Here is a 25,925-nt window from a genome sequence, read left to right as displayed (position 1 = left end):
ACTAAACCCCAGGAGAACATACTAACACACGCTTCACTAAACCCCAGGAGAACATACTAACACACGCTTCACTAAAGCCCAGGAGAACATACTAACACACGCTTCACTAAAGCCCAGGAGAACATACTAACACACGCTTCACTAAAGCCCAGGAGAACATACTAACACACGCTTCACTAAAGCCCAGGAGAACATACTAACACACGCTTCACTAAAGCCCAGGAGAACTAGAGAATAATAATCTAAAATTAACTCTTTATTAACCCATGTTCCTGCTCTTATTTGACTGTCTTGTGTCTTAGGGGGGGGCTGACTGTGTCTTGGGGGGGGCTGACTCTGTGTCTTGGGGGGGGCTGACTGTGTGTCTTGTGTTTTAGGGGGGCTGACTGTGTGTCTTGTGTTTTAGGGGGGCTGACTGTGTGTCTTGTGTTTTAGGGGGGCTGACTGTGTGTCTTGTGTTTTAGGGGGGCTGACTGTGTGTCTTGTGTTTTAGGGGGGCTGACTGTGTGTCTTGTGTTTTAGGGGGGCTGACTGTGTGTCTTGTGTTTTAGGGGGGCTGACTGTGTGTCTTGTGTTTAGGGGGGCTGACTGTGTGTCTTGGGGGGGCTGACTGTGTGTCTTGGGGGTGGGCTAACTGTGTGTCTTGGGGGGGCTGACTGTCTTTGGGGGGGGCTGACTGTCTTTGGGGGGGCTGACTGTGTGTCTTTGGGGGGGGGGCTGACTGTGTATCTTGTTTTTTAGGGGGGCTGACTGTGTGTCTTTGGGGGGGCTGACTGTGTCTTTGGGGGTGGCTGACTGTGTGTCTTTGGGGGAGGCTGACTGTGTGTCTTTGGGGGGGGCTGACTGTGTGTCTTTGGGGGGGGCTGACTGTGTGTCTTTGGGGGGGGCTGACTGTGTGTCTTTGGGGGGGGGGCTGACTGTGTCTTGGGGGGGGCTGACTGTCTTTGGGGGGGGCTGACTGTGTCTTTGGGGGGGGCTGACTGTGTCTTGGGGGGCTGACTGTGTGTCTCGGGGGGGGGCTGACTGTGTGTCTTGTGTCTCAGGGGGGCTGACTGTGTTTTAGGGGGGCTGACTGTGTGTCTTGTGTTTTAGGGGGGCTGACTGTGTGTCTTGTGTTTTAGGGGGGCTGACTGTGTGTCTTGTGTTTTAGGGGGCTGACTGTGTGTCTTGGGGGGGGCTGACTGTGTGTCTTGGGGGGGGGGCTGACTGTGTGTCTTGGGGGGGCTGACTGTGTGTCTTGGGGGGGCTGACTGTGTGTCTTGGGGGGGCTGACTGTGTGTCTTGGGGGGGCTGACTGTGTGTCTTGTGTTTTAGGGGGGGCTGACTGTGTGTCTTAGGGGGGGCTGTCTGTGTGTCTTAGGGGGGGGCTGACTGTGTGTCTTAGGGGGGGCTGACTGTGTGTCTTGGGGGGGGCTGACTGTGTGTCTTGGGGGGGGCTGACTGTGTGTCTTGGGGGGGCTGACTGTGTGTCTTGGGGGGGCTGACTGTGTGTCTTGGGGGGGCTGACTGTGTTTTGGGGGGGCTGACTGTGTGTCTTAGGGGGGGCTGACTGTGTGTCTTAGGGGGGGCTGACTGTGTTTTGGGGGGGGCTGACTGTGTCTTGGGGGGGGCTGACGGCTGACTGTGTCTTATGGGCGGGGCTGACTGTGTCTTGGGGGCGGGCTACCGGTGTTTTGGGGGGGGGGCTGCCTATGTCTTGGGGGGGCTGCCTATGTCTTGGGGGGGCTGCCTGTGTCTTAGGGGGGGGCTGCCTGTGTCTTAGGGGGGGGCTGCCTGTGTCTTAGGGGGGGGCTGCCTGTGTCTTGGGGGGGGGGGCTGCCTGTGTCGGGGGGGGGGCTGCCTGTGTCTTGGGGGGGGGCTGCCTGTGTCTTGGGGTGGGGGCTGACTGTCTTGGGGGGGGGGCTGACTGTTTTAGGGGAGACTGACTGTGTCTTAGGGGGGCTGACTGTGTCTCTTGTGTTTTAGGGGGGGCTGACTGTGGGTCTTGTGTTTTGGGGGGGGCCGACTGTCTTAGGGGGGGCTGACTGTGTCTTAGGGGGGGCTGACTGTGTCTTAAGGGGGGCTGACTGTGTCTTAAGGGGGGCTGACTGTGTCTTAAGGGGGGCTGACTGTGTCTTAGGGGGGGCTGACTGTGTGTCTTGTGTCTCAGGGGGGCTGACTGTGTTTTAGGGGGGCTGACTGTGTGTCTTGTGTTTTAGGGGGGGCTGACTGTGTGTCTTGTGTTTTAGGGGTACTTTGACGAGGACAGCATGGAGGAGTTCATCGCCTCGGAGACCGAGGAATCTTCTTTAAGCATGACCTCTGAGGACGAGAAACAGAAAAAGTAACCCCACATTATTTACAAGGACACAAACTCGTCACTTTTCGGCGATATTTGCCATCGTGTTGATCTGGTCCCTCACCAGTTATCATCCCTGATTTAACGTTACAGTATCAATCATAATGTAATATACGGCCTTTCACTGTTGACTGTCTTATCATACTGCAATATACAACCTTGTTCTGCTCTGTCCCGTCCGTCCGTCCGTCCGTCCGCCCCCCCCCCCCCCCGTAGGAAGAAGAAGCGGGGGAAGGCTCGGAAGAAGGATAGTGACTCAGACAGCGATGCTCTGGAGGTGATAAAGGAATGGAACACCAGTTCCAGAGGTGGAGACCCTTCCAGCCGCAACCGGGCAGAGCCAGAGGAGGAAGGTATAGATATACAATTATAGAACCTGTTGATTGTTACCTGACTAGAAATGTACAGTTATAATGTTACGGTGTTATATATATATATATATATATATATATTAGTTTTTATATATATAATTTCTTTTTAAAGGTTAATTCATATTAAATAACTAAAATAGTAATTAAATAAGTATTCAGGTCCCTGAGTCAATACATGTTCGAAACACCTTTGGTAGCAACTACAGCGGTGAGTCTTCTTGGGTAAGTCTCATAAGAGCTTTTTCAAAAGATTAAATTGCCACTTACAAGCATACCCATAACACGATGCAGCCACCACCATGCTTGAAAACATGGAGAGTGGTACTCGGTGATGTTAGATTTACCCCAAACTTAAGCCTTTGCACTTAGGCCGAAGAGCGTTCCTTTTCTGTGTTTTGTTGCACACCAGTTGCATGTTATGGAATATTTTTTTATAAATGTCTATTTACACTCTGTCATTGAGGTCATTATTGTGGAGTCACGACAATGTCGTAGATCCATCCTCAGTTTTCTCCCATAACATCCATTGAACTCTGGTAGATGTTTTAAAATTACCAATGGCCTCATGGTGACATGAGAGTTCAGGAGGACTGTTCTCTCTTTGATTTGCCTGGTTGATTTAATATACTGAACTAAAATATAAACGCAACAAGGGTTTTACTGAGTTACAGTTCATAGAAGGAAATCAGTCAATTGAAATAAATTCATTACGCCCTAATCAATGGATTACACATGACTGGGCGCTGGTGGGCACCAGGAGGGCATAGACCTTCCCCTTGTGAGCCAGGCCCAACCAATCAGAATGAGTTATTCTCCACAAAAGGCCTTTATTACAGACTAGCCCAGATGCCACCTGTGTAATGCTCATGCTGTTTAATCAGCTTCTTGATATGCCACACCTTCTCAGGTGGAGGGATTATATTAAGGTATCTATACTTCTACTCAAGTATGACAATTGATTACTGGAAAATGTCTGTCATCTTTTATTTCAGCTCATGAAACATGGGATGTTGCTCAGTGTACATAATCCACAGCATCATTATGAACCTTCAAGAGATATTAAATGTCTGATTTGTTGTTACCAATCAGCTTGAAATTCAATACTTGACTGGTGAACTTTACAGATGTTGTATATATGGGGAACAGAGGAAGGGGGAGTCATAAAAAAAAAGTGAAATCATTATAGTCCATTTAACTTGTGATTTGTCAAGCCAAATGTTCCTCCTGAACCAAGGTTTGCCTTAACAAGGGGCTGATGTTCCTCCTGAACCAAGGTTTGCCTTAACAAGGGGCTGATGTTCCTCCTGAACCAAGGCCTGCCTTAACAAGGGGCTTTATATTTAGGATTTTTTATTTAACTAAAATAGTAATATCTTAAATAGATATATTTTATTTGAAATGGGGATTTTTTGTCAAGATTGTAAAAAAAAAAAAAAAACAATTAGATGAATTTTAATCCCACTTTGTAACACTAACATGTAAAGGGTTCTGAATACTTTTGCAAGGCACATACATGAACCGTCTGACCTCACCGCTTCAGCTCAGCGCAGGTTAAAATATCAAAACAAACTCTAAACCAACTATATTAATTTGGGGACAAGTCAAAAAGCATTAAACATTTATGGCAATTTAGCTAGCTAGCTTGCAGTTGCTAGCTAATTTGACCTATGTAGCTAGCTTGCTGTTGCCAGCTAATTTGTCCTGGGAAATAAATGTTGAGTTATTTTAACTGAAATGCACAAAGTCCTCTACTCCGACAATTAATCCAGACATAAAACGGTCAACCGAATCATTTCTAGTCATCTCCCCTCCTTCCAGGCTTTTCCTTCTTTGGACTTTGTATGGCGATTGGCATCTAAACTTTCATAGTACTACCACGACGCCCGACGAACTCAGTTGTCTTTCAATCGCCCATGTGGGTATACCCACGTGCCATCTCCTCATTGGTTATCTGCTTCTATAAACCAATGAGGAGATGGGAGAGGCAGGACTTACAAGGCGATCAGCGTCACAAATAGAACTGACTTCTATTTTAGCGCTTGGCAACGCAGACGCTCGTTGGCGCAATAATTGAGTAGAGTCGCACGCGATGCGAGCGGTGTAGTCGGAATGTAACCCATGCCCTTTCCCCTCCCTTGTGCGTCCAGCCCTGGCACCAGGAGTCTTGACTGGCACAAGTTTGCCTTCTAACCCTCATAAGCTACCCAGGAAAGGGCTGAAAATAGCCCTTATTAACATATGTAGCCTTAAAATTAAAGTTAATGAAATTAATAACTGGCGAACATCAGGTAACTTTCATATATTAGCCATTTCTGAGAGTCATTTGGATAATTTCTTTGGTACAGCAGTAGCAATAAAAGGATATAACATCTATAGAAAAGACAGGAATGCTTATGGGGGAAGTTGTTCTATATTCAGAGCCATATCCCTGTAATGCTTAGAGAATATCTCATGTCGAGTGTTGAAGTGCTGTGTTTGCAGGTTCCTCATCTAAAGCCTATAATGTGAGGCTGTTGCTATAGGCCACCAAGTGCTAACAGTCAGAATCTAAATATGTGTGAAATGCCTGATTTTGTTTATGTGATGTGTGTGTATATATATATATATATGTGTGTGTGTGTGTGTGTGTGTGTGTGTGTGTGTATATATACATATATATATATATACATACATATATACATACATATATATATATATATATACATACATACATACACTTTCTTGGGGACCTGAATATTGACTGGTTTTCTTCAAGATGTCTGCTCAAGAGGAAGCTTCTGCCTGTAACCAGTGGCTGTAATCTGGTTCAGGATTTTATTCAACCTAACAGAGTGTTTACAACCACTACAGAAACAAGATCATGTACAGTGCCTATCATGTATTCAGACCCCTTCCATTTTTCCACACTTTGTTACCTTTAGCTTTATTTCTAAAATGTATTAAATTAAGTTGTTTCCTCATCAGTCGACACACAATAATCCATAATGACGAAGCTAAAACAGGTTTTTAGAAATGTTCGCTAAGTTATTAAACAAGAAACAGATACCTTATTTACATAAGTATTCAGACCCTTTGCTATGAGAGTCAAAATTGAGTTCAGGTGCATCCTGTTTCCATTGATCGTACTTGATGTTTCTACAACTTGATTGTAGTCTACCTGTGGTAAATTCAATTGATTGGACATGATTTGGAAAGGCTCAAATCAAATTTATTTGTCACATACACATGGTTAGCAGATGTTAATGCGAGTGTAGCGAAATGCTTGTGCTTCTAGTTCCGACCATGTAGTAAAATCTAACAAGTAATATAACCTAACAATTTCACAACAACTACCTTATACACACAAGTGTAAAGGAATGAATACGAATATGTACATAAAAATATATGAATGAGTGATGCCCGAACGGCATAGGCAAGATGCAGTAGATGGTTTAGAGTACAGTATATACATATGAGATGAGTAATGTAGGGTTTGAAAACATGATATAAAGTGGCATTGTTTAAAGTGGCTAGTGATACATTTATTACATCAAGATGGCAAGATGCATCTTGTCTGGCAAGATGCACGTGTCTATATTAGGTCCCACAGTTGATAGTGCATGTCAGAGCAAAAACCAAGCCACGAGGTCGAAGGAATTGTCAGTAGAGCTCCGAGACAGGATTGTGTCGAGGGTCACAGACCTGGGGACGGGTACCAAAACATTTCCCAGGATTGTGTCGAGGCACAGACCTGGGGAAGGGTACCAAAATATTTCCACAGGCTTGAAGTTCCCCAAGAACACAGTGGCCTCCATCATTCTTAAATGGAAGAAGTTTGGAATCACCATGACTCTTCCTAGAGCTGGCCTTCTGGCCAACTGAGCAATCGCGGGAGAAGGGTTTTGGTCAGGGAGCTGACCAAGAACCCGATAGTCACTCTGACAGAACTCCAGAGTTCCTCTGTGGAGATCGGAAAGCCTTCCAGAAGGACAACCATCTCTCCAATCAGGCCTTTATGGTAGAGTGGCCAGATGGAAGCCACTCCTCAGTAAAAGGCACATGACAGCCCGCTTGGAGTTTCTCAAAAAGCATCTATAGAACTCTGACCATGAGAAACAAGATTATCTGGTCTGATGAAACCAAGATTGAACACTTTGGCCTGAATGCCAATCGTCACCTCTGGAGGAAACCTGGCACCATCCCTACAGTGAAGCATGGTGGTGGCAGCATCATGCTGTGGGGATGTTTTCAGCTGCAGGGACTGTGAGACTAGTCAGGATCGAGGGACAGATGAACAGCAAAGTACAGAGATCCTTGATGAAACCTGCTCCAGAGCCTCAGACTGGGGTGAAGGTTCACCTTCCAACAGGACAACGACCCTGAGCACACAACCAAGACAATGTAGGAGTGGCTTCAAGTCCCTTTGAATGTCCTTGAGTGGCCAAGCCAGAACCCGATCAAACATCTCTGGAGAGACCTGAAAACACCTTTGCAGTGACGCTCCTCGTCCAACCTGACAGAGCTTGAGAGGATCTACAGAGAAGAATGGGAGAAACTCCCCAAATACAGGTATGCCAAGCTTGTAGCGTCATTCCCAAGAAGACTCGAGGCTGTAGTCGCTGCCAAAGGTGCTTAAACAAGGTACTGAGTGAAGGGTCTGAATACTTATGTAAATGTGATATTTACTTTTTTTTTTTAATAAATTTGCAAAAATGTATAAAGCTGTTTTTTCTTTATCATTATGGGATGTTTGTGTTTTGATGAGGAAGAAAAAATATTTAATGCAGTTTAGAAAAAGGCTGTAACCTAAAAACGTGATGGTCTGAATACTTTCATGTATGTATGTATGTATGTATGTATGTATGTATGTATGTATGTATGTATGTATGTATGTATGTATGTATGTATGTATGTATGTATGTATTTTGATAACATTTTTACTAATTCTGTAGAACTTTGTTCTAAAACTGTATCCGTACCCATTGGATGCAGTGATCACCATATAGTGGCTATATCCAGGAAAGCCAAAGTTCCAAAAGCTGGGCCTAAAATTGTGTATAAGAGATCATACAAAAGATTTAGCTGGATGATATTAAACATATATTTGTTGGTCTGATGTGATTAATAAGGAGCATCCAGACGCTGCACTTGATGAATTCATGAATTTGCTTCCAATTAGTAATAAACATGCACCTGTTAAGAAACTGTTAGAACTGTTAAGGCTCCATGGATTGATGAGGAATTGGAAAACTATGGTTGAAGGAGATGGGGCAAAAGGAGTGGCTAATAAGTCTGGCTGCACATCTGACTGGCTGAAATTATGTGACTAAACTCCACAAAAAGAAGAAACTGTATTATGAAGCCAAGATCAATGATATAAAGAATGATGGAAAAAAAACTTTGTAGTACTTTAAATTAAATGAGGGGCAGAAAGACTAATTCAAATCCATCTTTCATCGAATCAGATGGCTTATTCGTCACAAAACCATTTGATGCTGCCAGTTATTTTAATGATTACTTCATTAGGCAGGAAATGTCAACAACGAGCAGCCATCGTATTCATTCATAGAAAAACTAATAATGAAAGAAAAGCATTACAAGTTTGAATTTTGTAAAGTTAGAGTTGGAAAATTATTGTTATCGATCAATAATGAAAAACCTTCTGGCATTGACAATTTAGAAGTGGCTATAGAGTCAGCTAACATCCTCAGTAGCTTTCCATCTATCTGCCATATTTTTAATCTGAGCCTAGAGCAAAGTCTTTGTCCTGGAGGGAAGCCAAGGTAATTCTGCTACCCAAGACCTGGCTTGCTGCAGGGTTAGTTAGGATTACACTGACTGGTATCAGACAATTACCAGGGTTAGTTAGGGTTACACTGACGGGTATCAGACTATTACCAGGGTTAGTTAGGGTTACACTGACTGGTATCATACTATTACAGGGTTATTTAGGGTTACACTGACTCCTATCAGACTATTACCAGGGTTAGTTACACTAACTGGTATCAGACTATTACCTAGGGCGAGTTAGGTCTACACTGACTCCTATCAGACTATTGCCAGGGTTAGTTAGGGTTACACTGAGTGGTATCAGACTATTACCAGGGTTAGTTAGGGTTACACTGACTCCTGTCAGACTATTACCAGGGTTCGTTAGGGTTACACTGACTGGTATCAGACTATTACCAGGGTTAGTTAGGGTAACACTGACTGGTATCAGGCTATAACCAGGGTTAGTTTGGGTTACACAGACTGGTATCAGACTATTACCAGGGTTAGTTACACTGACTCCTATCAAACTTTTACCAGGGTTAGTTAGGGTTACACTGACTGGTATCAGACGATTACCAGGGTTAGTTACTGACTGGTATCAGACTATTACCAGGGTTAGTTAGGGTTACACTGACTGGTATCAGACTATTACCAGGGTTAGTTAGGGTTACACTGACTGGTATCAGACTATTACCATGGTTAGTTAGGGTTACACTGACTCCTATCAGACTATTACCAGGGTTAGTTTGGGTTACACAGACTGGTATCAGACTATAACCAGGGTTAGTTTGGGTTACACTGACTGGTATCAGACTATTACCAGGGATAGTTAGGCTTACACTGACTGGTATCAGAATATTACCAGGGTTAGTAAGGGTTACACTGACTCCTATCAGACTATTACCAGGGTTAGTTAGGGTTACACTGACTCCTATCAGACTATTTCCAGGGTTAGTTACACTGACTGGTATCATACTATTACCAGGGTTAGTTGGGGTTACACTGACTGGTATCAGATTATTACCAGGGTTAGTTACACTGACTGGTATCATACTATTACCAGGGTTAGTTAGGGTTACACTGACTCTTATCAGACTATTACCAGGGTTAGTTAGGGTTACACTGACTGGTATCAGACTTACCAGGGTTAGTTAGGGTTACATTGACTGGTATCATACTTACCAGGGTTAGTTAGGGTTACACTGACTGGAATCAGATTATTACCAGGGTTAGTTAGGGTTACACTGACTGGTATCAGACTATTACCAGGGTTAGTTGGGGTTACACTGACTGGTATCAGATTATTACCAGGGTTAGTTACACTGACTGGTATCAGACTATTACCAGGGTTAGTTAGGGTTACACTGACTGGTATCAGACTATTACCAGGGTTAGTTAGGGTTACACTGACTGGTATCAGATTATTACCCGGGTTAGTTACACTGACTGGTATCAGACTACTACCAGGGTTAGTTAGGGTTACACCGACTGGTATCAGACTATTACCAGGGTTTGTTAGGGTTACACTGACTCCTATCAGACTATTGCCAGGGTTAGTTAGGGTTACACTGACTGGTATCAGACTATTACCAGGGTTTGTTAGGGTTACACTGACTCCTATCAGACTATTGCCAGGGTTAGTTAGGGTTACACTGACTGGTATCAGACTATTACCAGGGTTAGTTAGGGTTACACAGCTTGTTGCAAACTTTTGGAAAAAAGTTTTGGACTAAATATAATGCTATTTCTCTAAACAAATGAACTGACTTTCAGCATTCTTATAGGGAAGGGCACTCAACATGTCCTGCACTGGCACAAATGACTGATGATTGGTTGAAAGTAATTGATAATAAGACGATTGTGGGAGGTCTACTGTTAGATTTCAGTAAAGCCTTTGATATTATTCACCATAATGTGTTATGGCTTTTCAACCTCTGCCATATCGTGGATTCAGATCTATCTATCTAATAGAACTCAAAGGGTTTTCTTTAATGGAAGCCTCACTCATGTCAAACATGTAAAGTGTGGTGTACCACAGGGCAGCTCTCTAGGCCCTCTACTCTTTTCTAGTTTTACCAATGACCTGCCACTGGCATTAAACACAATGTGTGTCCATGTATGCTGATGATTCAACCATATACACATCAGCAACCACTGCTAATGAAGTCACTGAAACCCTTAACAAAGAGTTACAGTCTGTTTTAGAATGGGTAGCCAGTAATAAACTGGTCCTGAACATCTCTAAAACTAACAACATTGTATTTGGTACAAATCATTCCCTAAATTCTAGACCTCAGCTGAATCTCGTAATGAATGGTGTGGCTGTTGAACAAGTTGAGGAGACTAAATTACTTGGCGTTACCTTGGATTGTAAACTGTCATGGTCAAAACATGTAGATTCAATGGTTGTAAAGATGGGGGAGGTCTGGCCGTAATAAAGAGATGCTCAGCTTTTTTTTGACACCACACTCCAAAAAGCAACTTCTGCAGGCTCTAGTTTTGTCTAGTCTTGATTATTTTCCAGTCATATGGTCCAGTGCTGCACGGAAAGACTGACTGTGTCACTACTTGTTATAATAAACATTGTTGGAAATTCCAAATTGTTTGCATAATCAACTTACACACAGCACTGACGCGCACGCACTTATCCCACCAGCATTGCCACCAGGGATCTTTTCCAGAACAAATTCCCGGGAAACATACAGTATTATACAGAGCTGTGATTGCATGGAAGTCCCTTCCATCTTATATAGCGCAAGTGAACAGCAAACCTGGTTTCAAAAAACAAATAAAGCAACACCTCACGGCACAACTCCTCTCCCCCATGTGACCTACTTGTTGTGTTTATGTACTGACATGTATGTGCAACTGATAGATGCACACACACTACATGTTAATGATTTAAAATGTATGTAAATTAAATTTGACAAAATACTTTTCGTTGTGTCGTACCCTAGTAAGACTAGCTGTCACTAATGGGGATCCTAATAAAAAACATATACATTTTTACCCTCTACCCTACCCAGTGCGTCTGGCCTCCAGCCCTGGCACCAGGAGTCCTGACTGGCACAAGGAGTTTGTTACGGAGGCTGACTCTGAGATCCTGGAGCATTCTGGGAAAATGGTGCTGCTGTTTGAGATCCTCCGCATGGCCGAGGAGGTGGAGGACAAAATGTAAGAAACTATAATACACTGCTCAAAAAAATAAAGGGAACACTAAAATAACACATTCTAGATCTGAATGAATGAAATAATCTTAAATACTTTTTTCTTTACATAGTTGAATGTGCTGACAACAAAATCACACAAAATTAATCAATGGAAATCCAATTTATCAACCCATGGAGGTCTGGATTTGGAGTCACACTCAAAATTAAAGTGGAAAACCACACTACAGGCTGATCCAACTTTGATGTAATGTCCTTAAAACAAGTCAAAATGAGGCTCGGTAGTGTGTGTGGCCTCCACGTGCCTGTATGACCTCCCTACAACGCCTGGGCATGCTCCTGATGAGGTGGCGGATGGTCTCCTGAGGGATCTCCTCCCAGACCTGGACTAAAGCATCCGCCAACTCCTGGACAGTCTGTGGTGCAACGTGGCGTTGGTGGATGGAGCGAGACATGATGTCCCAGATGTGCTCAATTGGATTCAGGTCTGGGGAACGGGCGGGCCAGTCCATAGCATCAATGCCTTCCTCTTGCAGGAACTGCTGACACACTCCAGCCACATGAGGTCTAGCATTGTCTTGCATTAGGAGGAACCCAGGGCCAACCGCACCAGCATATGGTCTCACAAGGGGTCTGAGGATCTCATCTCGGTACCTAATGGCAGCCAGGCTACCTCTGGCAAGCACATGGAGGGCTGTGCGGCCCCCCCAAAGAAATGCCACACCATGACTGACCCACCGCCAAACCGGTCATGGTGGAGGATGTTGCAGGCAGCAGAACGTTCTCCACGGCATCTCCAGACTGTCACGTCTGTCACATGTGCTCATTGTTAACCTGCTTTCATCTGTGAAGAGCACAGGGCGCCAGTGGCGAATTTGCCAATCTTGTTTTTTTCTGGCAAATGCCAAACGTCCTGCACGGTGTTGGGCTGTAAGCACAACCCCCACCTGTGGACATCGGGCCCTCATACCACCCTCATGGAGTCTGTGTCTGACCGTTTGAGCAGACACATGCACATTTGTGGCCTGCTGGAGGTCATTTTGCAGGGCTCTGGCAGTGCTCCTCCTGCTCCTCCTTGCACAAAGGCGGAGGAAGCGGTCCTGCTGCTGGGTTGTTGCCCTCCTACGGCCTCCTCCACGTCTCCTAATGTACTGGCCTGTCTCCTGGTAGCACCTCCATGCTCTGGACACTACGCTGATAGACACAGCAAACCTTCTTGCCACAGCTCGCATTGATGTGCCATCCTGGATGAGCTGCACTACCTGAGCCACTTGTGTGGGTTGTAGACTCCGTCTCATGCTACCACTAGAGTGAAAGCACCGCCAGCATTCAAAAGTGACCAAAACATCAGCCAGGAAGCATAGGAACTGAGAAGTGGTCGTGTCACCACCTGCAGAACCACTCCTTTATTGGGGGTGTCTTGCTAATTGCCTATAATTTCCACCTGTTGTCTATTCCATTTGCACAACAGCATGTGACATTTATTGTCAATCAGTGTTGCTTCCTAAGTGGACAGTTTGATTTCACAGAAGTATAATTGACTTGGAGTTACATTGTGTTGTTTAAGTGTTCCCTTTATTTTTTGAGCAGTGTATATACATTTATATATATTTGTAATTTGTAATGTACGCATGGCTGAGAAGGTGAGGATAAAATGTAAGAAACTATCATATACATATGAGGTGGAGGAAGAACCAGAAACCCACCAATTCAGACAAACAAAGATGGAATTTTGAATAAAACGTCATTATTACATTTTTTTGTATTATTTTCACTGCATCAGGGATAACGTACACAGATGTTTCGGCTTTACAGCCTTCAGTGTGTAGGTATAATTGTATTTAAATTCATAAGTGTTTGTAAAGAACAACCTATGAGCAGCAGGTGCTAGTCTGTCACCAGCTTCATCAATAAGTTTATCGATGACGTCGTCTCCACAGTGCCTGTATGTACATATCCCAACCAGAAGCTATGGTTTACAGGCAACATCCTCACCGAGCTAAAGGCTAGAGCTGCCGCTTTCAAGGAGCGGGACACTAATCCTAACGCATATAAGACGTCTGGCAATGTCCTCAGACGAACCATCAAACAGGCAAGGCGTCAATACAGGACTAAGACCGAATCCTACTACACCAGCTCTGATGCTCATCGGATGGGGCAGGGCTTTGAAACTATTACTGACTACAAAGGGAATCCCAGCCGCGAGCTGCCCAGTGACGTGAGCCAACCAGACGAGCTAAATGTATTTTATGCTCGCTTTGAGGAAAGCAATACAGAAGCATGCATGAGAGCACCGGCTGTTCCGGACAACTGTGTGATCACGCTCTCCGTAGCCGATGTGAGCCAGACGTTTAAACAGGTCAACATTCAAAAGGACGCGGGGCCTGACGGATTACCGGGAGGTATACTCAGACCATGTGCGGACCAACTGGCATGTGTCTTTACTGACATTTTCAACCTCTCCCTGACCGAGTCTGTAATACCTACATGTTTCAAACAGACCACCATAGTCCCTTGTTCCCAAGAATGCGAAGGTAACCTGCCTAAATGACTACTGCCCCGTAGCACTCACGTTGGTAACCATGAAGTGCTTTGAAAAGCTGGTCATGGCTCACATCAACACCATTATCCCAGAAACCCTAGACCCACTCCAATTCGCATACCGCCTCAACAGAACCACAGATGACGCTATCTCAAACGCAATCCACACCGCCCTTTCCCACCTGGACAAAAGGAACACCTATGTGAGAATGCTGTTCATTGACTACAGCTCAGCATTCAACACCGTAGTGCCCTCAAAGCTCATCAATAAACTAAGGACCCTCCCTCTGCAACTGGATCCTTGACTTCCTGACGGGCCGCCCCCAGGTGGTGAGAGTAGGCAACAAGACATCTGCCACACTGATCCTCAACACGGGGGCCCCTCAGGGGTGCATACTCAGTCCCCTCCAGTACTCCCTGTTCACTCACGACTGGGTGGCCAAACACGACTCCAACACCATTAAGTTTGCTGACAACACCGAGGGTAGGCCTGATCACGAACAACGCTGAGACAGCCTTTAGGGAGGAGGTCAGATACCTGGCCGTGTGGTGCCAGGACAACAACCTCTCCCTCAATGTGATCAAAACAAAGGAGCTGATCGTGGACTACAGGAAAAGGAGGGCCGAACAGGCCCCCATTCACATCGACAGGGCTTTTGTGGAGTGGGTCGAGATTTTAAAGTTCCTTGGTGTCCACATCACCAAAAAACTATCATGGTCCAGACACACCGAGACAGTTGTGAAAAGGGCACGACAAAACCTATTCCCCCTCAGGAGACTGAAAAGATTTGGCATGGGTCCCCACATCTTCAAAAAGCTCTACAGCTGCAACATCGAGAGCATCCTGACCGGTTGCATTACCGCGCTCGGCCTCCAACCGCAAGGCACTCCAGAGGGTACGGCTCAGTACATCACTGGGGCCAAGCTTCCTGCCATCCAGGACCTCTATACTAGGCGGTGTCAGAGGAAGGCCCTAAAAATTGTCAAAGACTCCAATCACCCTAGTCATAGACTGTTCTCTCTGAAACTGCACGGCAAGCGGTACTGGGGCACCAAGTCTAGGTCCAAAAGGCTCCTTAACAGCTTCTACACCCAAGCTATAAGACTGCTGAACAATTCATGAAATTGCCAGCTGGACTATATACATTGAATGTGACAAATAAGATTTGATTTGCTTCTAATCTGCCAATCAGGAATGGGGTTTTTAGTCACAAAGAAATACTGAATGACATGAAGGACAACTCTCTCAAGTCATCCGCTCCAGGTGTCCGCTCACCTAAATACATCATATCAATTCATGAGAGAGAGCCCACCACAAAGGAGGAGGTGGGGGGCAAAGTGTAAGGGGCCATGCTCTGAAAACATGCTACACTTTGAGACAAGAAGTGCTGAATTGATCAATGCTAAGTGCTTGAATGAAACGCTTAAATGGCAATTTTTTTTCATGTTTTCAAATGTCCTGATAACTTGACATACAGTCCAGTGATGATGTGATGTTGACAGTGTCTTCTATCCTCTCATCAGTCTGGTGTTCAGTCAGTCTCTCATCTCTCTGGACCTGATTGAAGACTTCCTGGAGCTGGCTGGCCGAGCCAAAGAGGAGGAGAAACCCGCTCCCTATAAAGGTACTATACTGCCCTGCACCCTAACCCCTCCAACATAACCCCTACCCCCTAGCAGAGAGGGACAACCCTCTCGTTACCGAGGTAGTCCCTGGACACACTGTCCACTAACAACCCCTAGCCTAGTGTTTCCCAACCTTGTCCGTTATGTACACCACCGGCTCACTGTACCATGACACCATAACATGCTTACCACACCGCGTGTTGTAAAATAGATGTACACATACGTGTTATTCCGTCATTGCACCCACACTGATCGCCCACGTCAATGACTGTCTGCGTAGCAAGTCGCTAAAATAAGACTTGGTTCTATTTGTGATGCTTGATGCACTGCAAATCTCCTTTCTTCCATCTCCTCATTGGTTTTTGGGAGCATATACCCATGTAGGTGATTGAAAGATGAACTGAGGGCCACACTCCAGTCCAGTTGGTGGTGGTAATGCACCTTAAAGTTGGTTGCCAACCACCACATAAAGTCCAAAGAAGAAGCCTGATGGAGGAGAGATAGAAATTAACTTGGTTTACCCTTTTATCTGTGGATTCATTGTCGGAGTAGTGGACCTTGTGCATTCCAGGTAAAATAACAACCCAATGTTTATATCCCAGGACAAATTAGCTACATTTTTACATTTAAGTCATTTAGCAGACGCTCTTATCCAGAGCGACTTACGAGCAACAGCAAGCTAGCTAGCTACATTACCATAAATGTTTAATGCTTTTCGACCTGTCCCCAAATGAATATAGTTGGTTCAGAGTTAATTTTGATATTTCAACCTGAATGTCCTAATCTCCTCTGGTGTGGGTGGACAACCTCAACATGTGGACAATGTCTCATGCGGACCCGCACGTTAGACCGCTGCACCACTCAGGATCCCAAAACATAAGAAAGAATAAAGTGACTGATAAACAGTAGCCTATGAGTTTTTTTTTTTTAACTATTCATATTATAACTAAGAATAAAGTGACTGATAAACAGTAGCAGATCCCGATTTAAATTCCTTTACCACAAATATTGGACTTACATGTTTTATACATCAACCTCAATACCAAGCTTATATCACTAAACTAACTACTGATGAATAGAAGGACAGCTCTGTCCTCAATCGGTTTGTCCCCTATGGCACTCTATTCCCTATATAGTGCACTTACCGTATGGGCCCTGGTCTAAAGTAGTGCACTACCCCTATGGGCCCTGGTCTAAAGTAGTGCACTACCCCTATGGGTCCTGGTCTAAAGTAGTGCACTACCCCTATGGGCCCTGGTCTAAAGTAGTGCACGACCCCTATGGGCCGTGGTCTAAAGTAGTGCACTACCCCTATGGGCCCTGGTCTAATGTAGTGCACTACCCCAACCATGTATACTGCTAGAAACAGTGGGTTACCGGAGGAGACCGGGGCGGGTGGGTTACCGGAGGAGACCGGGGCGGGTGGGATACCGGAGGAGACCGGGGCGGGTGGGTTACCGGAGGAGACCGGGGCGGGTTGGAACCGGGGCGGGTTAGTACCGGAGGAGACCGGGGCGGGGTCGTAATGAGAGAAAACAACACACTCTGAAGACATGCAACATGTGTACTGGTACATGCACACAGTATTGCTCTCTGCCCCTCTCAACAAACACACAGCCTCTGGCGTTAGGTCATGTTCTTAATTAAGCCTTGGCATCTGGTTTTGCTTACTTTTTGAAAATGATTAGACCTTGACTCTTTAAAAAAAAAATTAAAAAAATGATATAACACAAAAAAAATGTTTGCTTAAGGCTTAGCAATTTGTAATGAAAAGATCACTGAAGTAATTGGAACCATACTGGATGTTAGTTGTGAAGCAGGCGGCATGCGTGTGTGTTTAGCAGGCCATATTAAAAGGCTGAACACTTGTGCCTGAGAGGCCTCGTTTGGCCTGGCCTCCACTATCGCTGTTCTCTCAGAACTTTTAGTTTACATCTCTCAAATCAATTTCAATTTAAGGGCTTTATTGGTATGAGAAACATATGTTAACATTGCCAAAGCAAGTGAAATAGATAATAAACAAAAGTTAAATCATTTTTGTTGTTTAACAGTAAACATTACATTCCCAAAAGTTCCCAAAAAATAAAGACATTTCAAATGTCATATTTCTATATACAGTGTTGTAACAATGTGCACATAATTAAAGTACAAACGGGAATTTACAATGGTGTTTGTTCTAAATTGGTTGCACTTTTCTTGTGGCAACAGGTCACATTTTAATTGGTTTTCAAATTCTTTGTGGATCTGTGTAATCAGAGAGAAATATGTCTCTCTACTATGGTCATGCATTTGGCAGGAGGTTAGGAAGTGCAGCTCAGTGTCCACCTCATTTTGTGGGCAGTGTGCAGATAGCCTGTCTTCTCTTGAGAGCCAGGTCTGCCTATTGCGGCCTTTCTCAATAGCAAGGCTATGCTCACTGAGTCTTCTCTCTCTGTCCTTTTAGCTTGTATCTGTCCTCTCTCCGTTCTCCTCTCTCCGTTCTCCCCTCTTCTCTCTGTCCTTTTAACTTAAATCTGTTCCCCTCTCCCCTCTCCGTTCTCCCCTCTCTGTTCTCCCTCAGTACTTTTAACTTAAATCTGTTCCTCTCTCCGTTCTCCTCTCCGTTCTCTCCGTTCTCCTCTCTCCGTTCTCCTCTCTTCCCTCTTCTCTCTCAGTACTTTTAACTTAAATCTGATCCTCTCCGTTCTCCTCTCCGTTCTCCCCTCTCTGTTCTCCCCTCTTCTCTCTGGCCTTTTAGCTTGTATCTGTCCTCTCTCCGTTCTCCCCTCTTCTCTCTCAGTACTTTTAGCTTGTATCTGTCCTCTCTCCGTTCTCTGTTCTCCTCTCTCCGTTCTCCTCTTCTCTCTCAGTACTTTTAGCTTGTATCTGTCCTCTCTCCGTTCTCCACTGACAAAATCACTATCATCACTTCCTGGAGTAGATCAAACTGAGCATGACACCATATGGAGATGTAAGTACTGAGAGAGAAGAGGAGAAGGGAGAGAGGACAGATACAAGCTCTCCTCTTCTCTCTTAGTACTTTTAGCTTGTATCTGTCCCGTTCTCCTCTTCTCTCACAGTACTTTTAGCTTGTATCTGTCCTCTCTCCATTCTCCCCTCTTCTCTCTCAGTACTTACATCTCCATATGGTGTCATGCTCAGTTTGATCTACTCCAGGAAGTGATGATAGTGATTTTGTCAGTGCTGCCTTCTCTTATTAAGTACACTACATGACCAAAAGTATGTGGACTGCTCGTCCAACATCTCATTCCAAAATTAATTCATATGGTGTTGGTCCGTCCTTTGCTACTGTAACAGCCTCCACCCTTCTGGGAAGGCTTTCCACTAGTTGTTGGAACATTTCTGCGGGGACTTGGTTCCATTCAGCCACAAGAGCATTAGAAGGGGTCAGGCACTGATGTTAGGCAATTAGGCCTGGCTCGCAGTAGGCGTTTCAATTCATCCCAAAAGTGTACGATGGGGTTGAGGTCAAGGCTCTGTCCATTTCTATATGGACCTTGCTTTGTGCATGTGTGCATTATGCTGAAACAGGAAAGAGCCTTGGAAGCACAGAATTGTCTAGAATGTCATTGTATGCTGTAGCGTTAAGATTTCACTTCACTGGAAATAAGGTGCCGAGCCTGAACCATTAAAAACAGCCCCAGACCATTATTCCTCCACCAAACTTTACAGTTGGCAGTTGGGGCAGGTAGAGTTCTCCTGGCTTCTGCCAAACCCAGGTTCGTACGCTGGACAGCCAGATAGTGAAGCATGATTCATCATTCAAGAGAGCGTGTTTCCACTGCTCCAGAGTCCAATGGCGGCGAGCTTTACAGCACTCCAGCCGACGCTTGGCATTGCACATTGTGATTTTAGGCTTGTGTGCGACTGTTGGGCCATGGAAACCCATTTCATGAAGCTCCCGACGAGCAGTTGTTGTGCTGACGTTGCTTCCAAAGGCAGTTTGGAACTCGTTAGTGAGTGTTGCAACTGAGGATAGATAATTTTTACACGCTTCAGCACTCAGCGGTCCCGTTCTGTGAGCTTGTGTGACCTACCACTCTGCGTCTGAGACATTGTTGCTCCTAGACGTTTCCACTTCACAGTAACAGCCCTTACAGTTGACCAGGGCAGCTCTAGCAGGGAAGACATTTGACCCCTGAATGGTTGGAAAGGTGGCATCCCATTAGCCACTAAATGGTGCTCATGACATCATCAGGACATCTGGTGTAATAGAAGTGTCTTATTTACAGGAAAATCATCATTTTCCCTTCCACTATAATGGGGACCCTGTTTACTACCAGTAATGCCTGCAGTACCGTTGGTGTCCTTTGAACTTTGTGGCTTCAGTGAGGGGGCAGGGATTGGTTTGGACCTGGGCCTGTCTAGGGATTGGTTTGGACCTGGGCCTGTCTAGGGATTGGTTTGGACCTGGGCCTGTCTAGGGATTGGTTTGGACCTGGGCCTGTCTAGGGATTGGTTTGGACCTGGGCCTGTCTAGGGATTGGTTTGGACCTGGGCCTGTCTAGGGATTGGTTTGGACCTGGGCCTGTCTAGGGATTGGTTTGGAACTGGGCCTGTCTAGGGATTGGTTTGGAACTGGGCCTGTCTATTGGCTACCTAAACTGAAGCTGAAAAGAGAATAAGGTCTCCCGAGTGGTGCAGTGGTACTAGAGGTGTCACTACAGACACCCTGGATCCAATCCAGGCTGTCTCAACCGGCCGTGATTGGGAGTCCCATGCACAATTGGCTCAGCGTATTCCGGCTTAGGGTTTGGCCGGTGTAGGTTGTCATTTTAAATAAGAATTTGTTCTTAACTGACTTGCCTAGTAAAATAAATGAAAGCCAAACTGTATGATGACTGTACTTTTTGAAGACTGTCGTCTAACTACACTATGTGTTTATCTGTGCAGGTGAAGGGAAGTGGTTCCGGAACATAGACTACTACCGTTTGGATGGCTCCACCAACGCCCTGAACCGGAAGAAGTGGGCCGAGGAGTTCAATGACACCAGCAACGTCCGGTAAACTACGCCCCGCTCTCCACACTACTACGCCCCGCTCTCCACACCACTACGCCCCGCTCTCCACACCTCTACGCCCCGCTGTCCACACCTCTACGCCCCGCTGTCCACACCTCTACGCCCCGCTGTCCACACCTCTACGCCCCGCTGTCCACACCTCTACGCCTCGCTCTCCACACCTCTACGCCCCGCTCTCGAACTAAACTTTTACAGCCAAAGTAGTTTTTAATTGAAAACCCCCATACCCTGATATCACGTCTCTTTGGTAGTCCTGTACCTTGATAGTGGATATTGGAACTTAGACATGTTACATCGCCGCTCTAACTCTCCATCTCTCTCTCTCTCCTCTAACTCTCCATCTCTCTCTCTCCTCTATCTCTCTCTCTATCTCTCCATCTCTCTCTCTCCTCTATCTCTCTCTCTCTCCTCTATCTCTCCATCTCTCTCTCTCTCCTCTATCTCTCCATCTCTCTCTCTCTCCTCTATCTCTCCATCTCTCTCCTCTATCTCTCCATCTCTCTCTCTCTCCTCTATCTCTCCATCTCTCTCCTCTATCTCTCCATCTCTCTCTCTCCTCTATCTCTCCATCTCTCTCTCTCTCTCTCCTCTATCTCTCCATCTCTCTCTCTCCTCTATCTCTCCATCTCTCTCTCTCCTCTATCTCTCCATCTCTCTCCTCTATCTCTCAATCTCTCTCTCTCTCCTCTATCTCTCCATCTCTCTCTCTCTCCTCTAACTCTCCATCTCTCTCTCTCCTCTAACTCTCCATCTCTCTCTCTCCTCTAACTCTCCATCTCTCTCTCTCCTCTAACTCTCCATCTCTCTCTCTCCTCTAACTCTCCATCTCTCTCTCTCCTCTAACTCTCCATCTCTCTCTCTCTCCTCTAACTCTCCATCTCTCTCTCTCTCTCTCCTCTAACTCTCCATCTCTCTCTCTCTCCTCTAACTCTCCATCTCTCTCTCTCTCTCCTCTAACTCTCCATCTCTCTCTCTCTCTCCTCTAACTCTCCATCTCTCTCTCTCTCTCCTCTAACTCTCCATCTCTCTCTCTCTCTCCTCTAACTCTCCATCTCTCTCTCTCTCTCCTCTAACTCTCCATCTCTCTCTCTCTCTCCTCTAACTCTCCATCTCTCTCTCTCTCTCCTCTAACTCTCTCTCTCTCTCCTCTAACTCTCCATCTCTCTCTCTCTCTCTAACTCTCCATCTCTCTCTCTCTCTCTCCTCTAACTCTCCATCTCTCTCTCTCTCTCTCCTCTAACTCTCCATCTCTCTCTCTCTCTCCTCTAACTCTCCATCTCTCTCTCTCTCCTCTAACTCTCCATCTCTCTCTCTCTCTACTCTAACTCTCCATCTCTCTCTCTCTCTACTCTAACTCTCCATCTCTCTCTCTCTCTACTCTAACTCTCCATCTCTCTCTCTCTCTCCTCTAACTCTCCATCTCTCTCTCTACTCTCCTCTCTCTCTCTCTCTCTCTCCTCTACTCTCTCTCCTCTCCTCTAACTCTCCATCTCTCTCTCTCTCTCCTCTAACTCTCCCTCTCTCTCTCTCTCTCCTCTAACTCTCCATCTCTCTCTCTCTCTCCTCTAACTCTCCATCTCTCTCTCTCTCTCCTCTAACTCTCCATCTCTCTCTCTCTCCTCTAACTCTCCATCTCTCTCTCTCTCCTCTAACTCTCCATCTCTCTCTCTCTCCTCTAACTCTCCATCTCTCTCTCTCTCCTCTAACTCTCCATCTCTCTCTCTCCTCTAACTCTCCATCTCTCTCTTTCTCCTCTAACTCTCCATCTCTCTCTCTCTCCTCTAACTCTCCATCTCTCTCTCTCTCCTCTAACTCTCCATCTCTCTCCTCTAACTCTCCATCTCTCTCCTCCAACTCTCCATCTCTCTCCTCCAACTCTCCATCTCTCTCTCCATCTCCTCCTCTCTCTCCATCTCTCTCTCCTCTAACTCTCCATCTCTCTCTCTCTCTCCTCTAACTCTGTAGAGGTCGGTTGTTCCTGATCTCGACCAGGGCTGGTTCTCTGGGCATCAACCTGATAGGAGCTAACCGGGTCATCATCTTTGACGCGTCCTGGAACCCGTCGTACGACATCCAGAGTATCTTCAGGGTCTACCGCTTCGGACAGCTCAAGACTTGCTACGTCTACCGATTCCTGGCTCAGGTAACCAGTCAGCAAGTCAGCCAGGGGTAGTGCACTACTTTAGACCAGGACCCATAGGGGTAGTGCACTACTTTAGACCAGGGCCCATAGGGGTAGTGCACTACTTTAGACCAGGGCCCATAGGGGTAGTGCACTACTTTAGACCAGGGCCCATACGGGTAGTGCACTACTTTAGACCAGGGCCCATAGGGGTAGTGTGTAGCCGGAGAGTTGGTGGCGTGTGTAGCCGGACAGTTGGTGGCGTGTGTAGCCGGACAGTTGGTGGCGTGTGTAGCCGGACAGTTGGTGGCGTGTGTAGCCGGACAGTTGGTGGCGTGTGTAGCCGGACAGTTGGTGGCGTGTGTAGCCGGACAGTTGGTGGCGTGTGTAGCCGGACAGTTGGTGGCGTGTGTAGCCGGACAGTTGGTGGCGTGTGTAGCCGGACAGTTGGTGGCGTGTGTAGCCGGACAGTTGGTGGCGTGTGTAGCCGGACAGTTGGTGGCGTGTGTAGCCGGACAGTTGGTGGCGTGTGTAGCCGGACAGTTGGTGGCGTGTGTAGCCGGACAGTTGGTGGCGTGTGTAGCCGGACAGTTGGTGGCGTGTGTAGCCGGACAGTTGGTGGCGTGTGTAGCCGGACAGTTGGTGGCGTGTGTAGCCGGACAGTTGGTGGCGTGTGTAGCCGGACAGTTGGTGGCGTGTGTAGCCGGACAGTTGGTGGCGTGTGTAGCCGGACAGTTGGTGGCGTGTGTAGCCGGACAGGTGGTGGCGTGTGTAGCCGGACAGTTGGTGGCGTGTGTAGCCGGACAGTTGGTGGCGTGTGTAGCCGGACAGTTGGTGGCGTGTGTAGCCGGACAGTTGGTGGCGTGTGTAGCCGGACAGTTGGTGGCGTGTGTAGCCGGACAGTCGGTGGCGTGTGTAGCCGGACAGTTGGTGACGTAGTGGCGTGTGTAGCCGGACAGTTGGTGACGTAGTGGCGTGTGTAGCCGGACAGTTGGTGACGTAGTGGCGTGTGTAGCCGGACAGTTGGTGACGTAGTGGCGTGGGTAGCCGGACAGTTGGTGACGTAGTGGCGTGTGTAGCCGGACAGTTGGTGACGTAGTGGCGTGTGTAGCCGGACAGTTGGTGACGTAGTGGCGTGTGTAGCCGGACAGTTGGTGACGTAGTGGCGTGTGTAGCCGGACAGTTGGTGACGTAGTGGCGTGTGTAGCTGGACAGTTATTGGCGTGTGTAGCTGGACAGTTATTGGCGTGTGTAGCTGGACAGTTATTGGCGTGTGTAGCTGGACAGTTATTGGCGTGTGTAGCTGGACAGTTATTGGCGTGTGTAGCTGGACAGTTATTGGCGTGTGTAGCTGGACAGTTATTGGCGTGTGTAGCTGGACAGTTAGTGACGTAGTGGCGTGTGTAGCTGGACAGTTAGTGGCGTGTGTAGCCGGACAGTTGGTGGCGTGTGTAGCCGGACAGTTGGTGGCGTGTGTAGCCGGACAGTTGGTGGCGTGTGTAGCCGGACAGTTGGTGACGTAGTGGCGTATCCTGTTTCTCTTTCCTCTCACCTCTCATATATGTGTGTGTATCTTTAATGGCCTACATTACCTTGTTGACATCCTTTTCTACCTGCTGGGATTTGACCCCTGCCTGAGAAAGACCATTTCTGAATACCGTAAATTCCGGACTATAAGCCGCAACTTTTTTCCCACGCTTTGAACCCAGCGGCTTAAACAATGACGCGGCTAATATATGGATTTTTCCCGCTTTCAATTTTTTTTTTTCAAAAAAAACATTCTGTGACGTGCTTAGTTTTTTGGCGGCATGAAGCTTTCATTAGACCAATGAAATTGCCGGACAGGTTGAGGTCAAACAACTTTTTTGTTTACTGTTTAGATTAAATCGAGCGCTCTCAAACTTCCCATCATTCTGATTACGGTAGTCATTTTGTCACCCTCATCATGGCAAAGACACGGAGAAATGCATATGATGCAGCTTTCAAGTTGAAGGGGATTGATCTGGCTGTTGGAAAAGGAAATAGAGCTGCTGCACGGGAGCTTGGTCTTAATGAGTCGATGATAAGACGTTGGAAACAGCAGCGTGAGGAATTGACTCAGTGCAAAAAGACAACTAAAGCTTACTGCAAATTATTTTTATTTTTTTTACAAGCCGTGTTTCGTTAAAGCCTATTTATTTTTGTTACAAGCCGTGTTTCGTTAAAGCCTGTGTAAAGTTAATTTGTTTCAATGTACCGGTAGGCACCTGCGGCTTACAGACGTGTGGCTTATTTATGTTCAAAATAATATATATTTTTTAAATTCAGTGGGTGCGGCTTATATTCAGGTGCGCTTAATAGTCCGGAAATTACGGTAGTTGACTTCTCCTCTCAGGGTTCTATAGATGTAAACCTGTCCTCTTCTCCTCTCAGGGTACTATAGATGTAAACCTGTCTTCTTCTCCTCTCAGGGTTCTATAGATGTAAACCTGTCCTCTTCTCCTCTCAGGGTACTATAGATGTTAACCTGTCCTCTTCTCCTCTCAGGGTACTATAGATGTTAACCTGTCCTCTTCTCCTCTCAGGGTACTATAGATGTAAACCTGTCTTCTTCTCCTCTCAGGGTTCTATAGATGTAAACCTGTCCTCTTCTCCTCAGGGTACTATAGATGTAAACCTGTCTTCTTCTCCTCTCAGGGTACTATAGATGTAAACACCTGTCCTCTCCTCTCAGGGTACTATAGATGTAAACACCTGTCCTCTCCTCTCAGGGTACTATAGATGTAAACACCTGTCCTCTTCTCTCAGGGTACTATAGATGTAAACACCTGTCCTCTTCTCTCAGGGTACTATAGATGTAAACACCTGTCCTCTTCTCCTCTCAGGGTTCTATAGATGTAAACACCTGTCCTCTTCTCCTCTCAGGGTTCTATAGATGTTAACACCTGTCCTCTTCTCCTCTCAGGGTTCTATAGATGTAAGCACCTGTTCTCCTCTCAGGGTTTTATAG

General features: G+C 46.2%; 1 protein-coding gene across 1 annotated transcript in view; it reads left to right on the top strand.

Annotated features, from left to right (window-relative positions):
- atrx (ATRX chromatin remodeler) overlaps positions 1 to 25,925 on the top strand; it is an 87,739-nt gene that overhangs the window by 48,400 nt on the left and 13,414 nt on the right. Inside the window, exons 24-29 of the mRNA XM_029744856.1 lie at positions 2,229 to 2,323; positions 2,555 to 2,691; positions 11,487 to 11,634; positions 15,693 to 15,793; positions 20,688 to 20,796; positions 22,780 to 22,957. Of these exons, the coding sequence (XP_029600716.1) occupies positions 2,229 to 2,323; positions 2,555 to 2,691; positions 11,487 to 11,634; positions 15,693 to 15,793; positions 20,688 to 20,796; positions 22,780 to 22,957 (768 nt within the window). The remainder of the gene's footprint in view (positions 1 to 2,228; positions 2,324 to 2,554; positions 2,692 to 11,486; positions 11,635 to 15,692; positions 15,794 to 20,687; positions 20,797 to 22,779; positions 22,958 to 25,925) is intronic.

Source organism: Salmo trutta, unplaced genomic scaffold, assembly GCF_901001165.1.
Source record: "Salmo trutta unplaced genomic scaffold, fSalTru1.1, whole genome shotgun sequence".
Classification (NCBI taxonomy): Eukaryota; Metazoa; Chordata; class Actinopteri; order Salmoniformes; family Salmonidae; genus Salmo; species Salmo trutta.
This window is presented reverse-complemented; position numbering and strand designations above follow the sequence as displayed.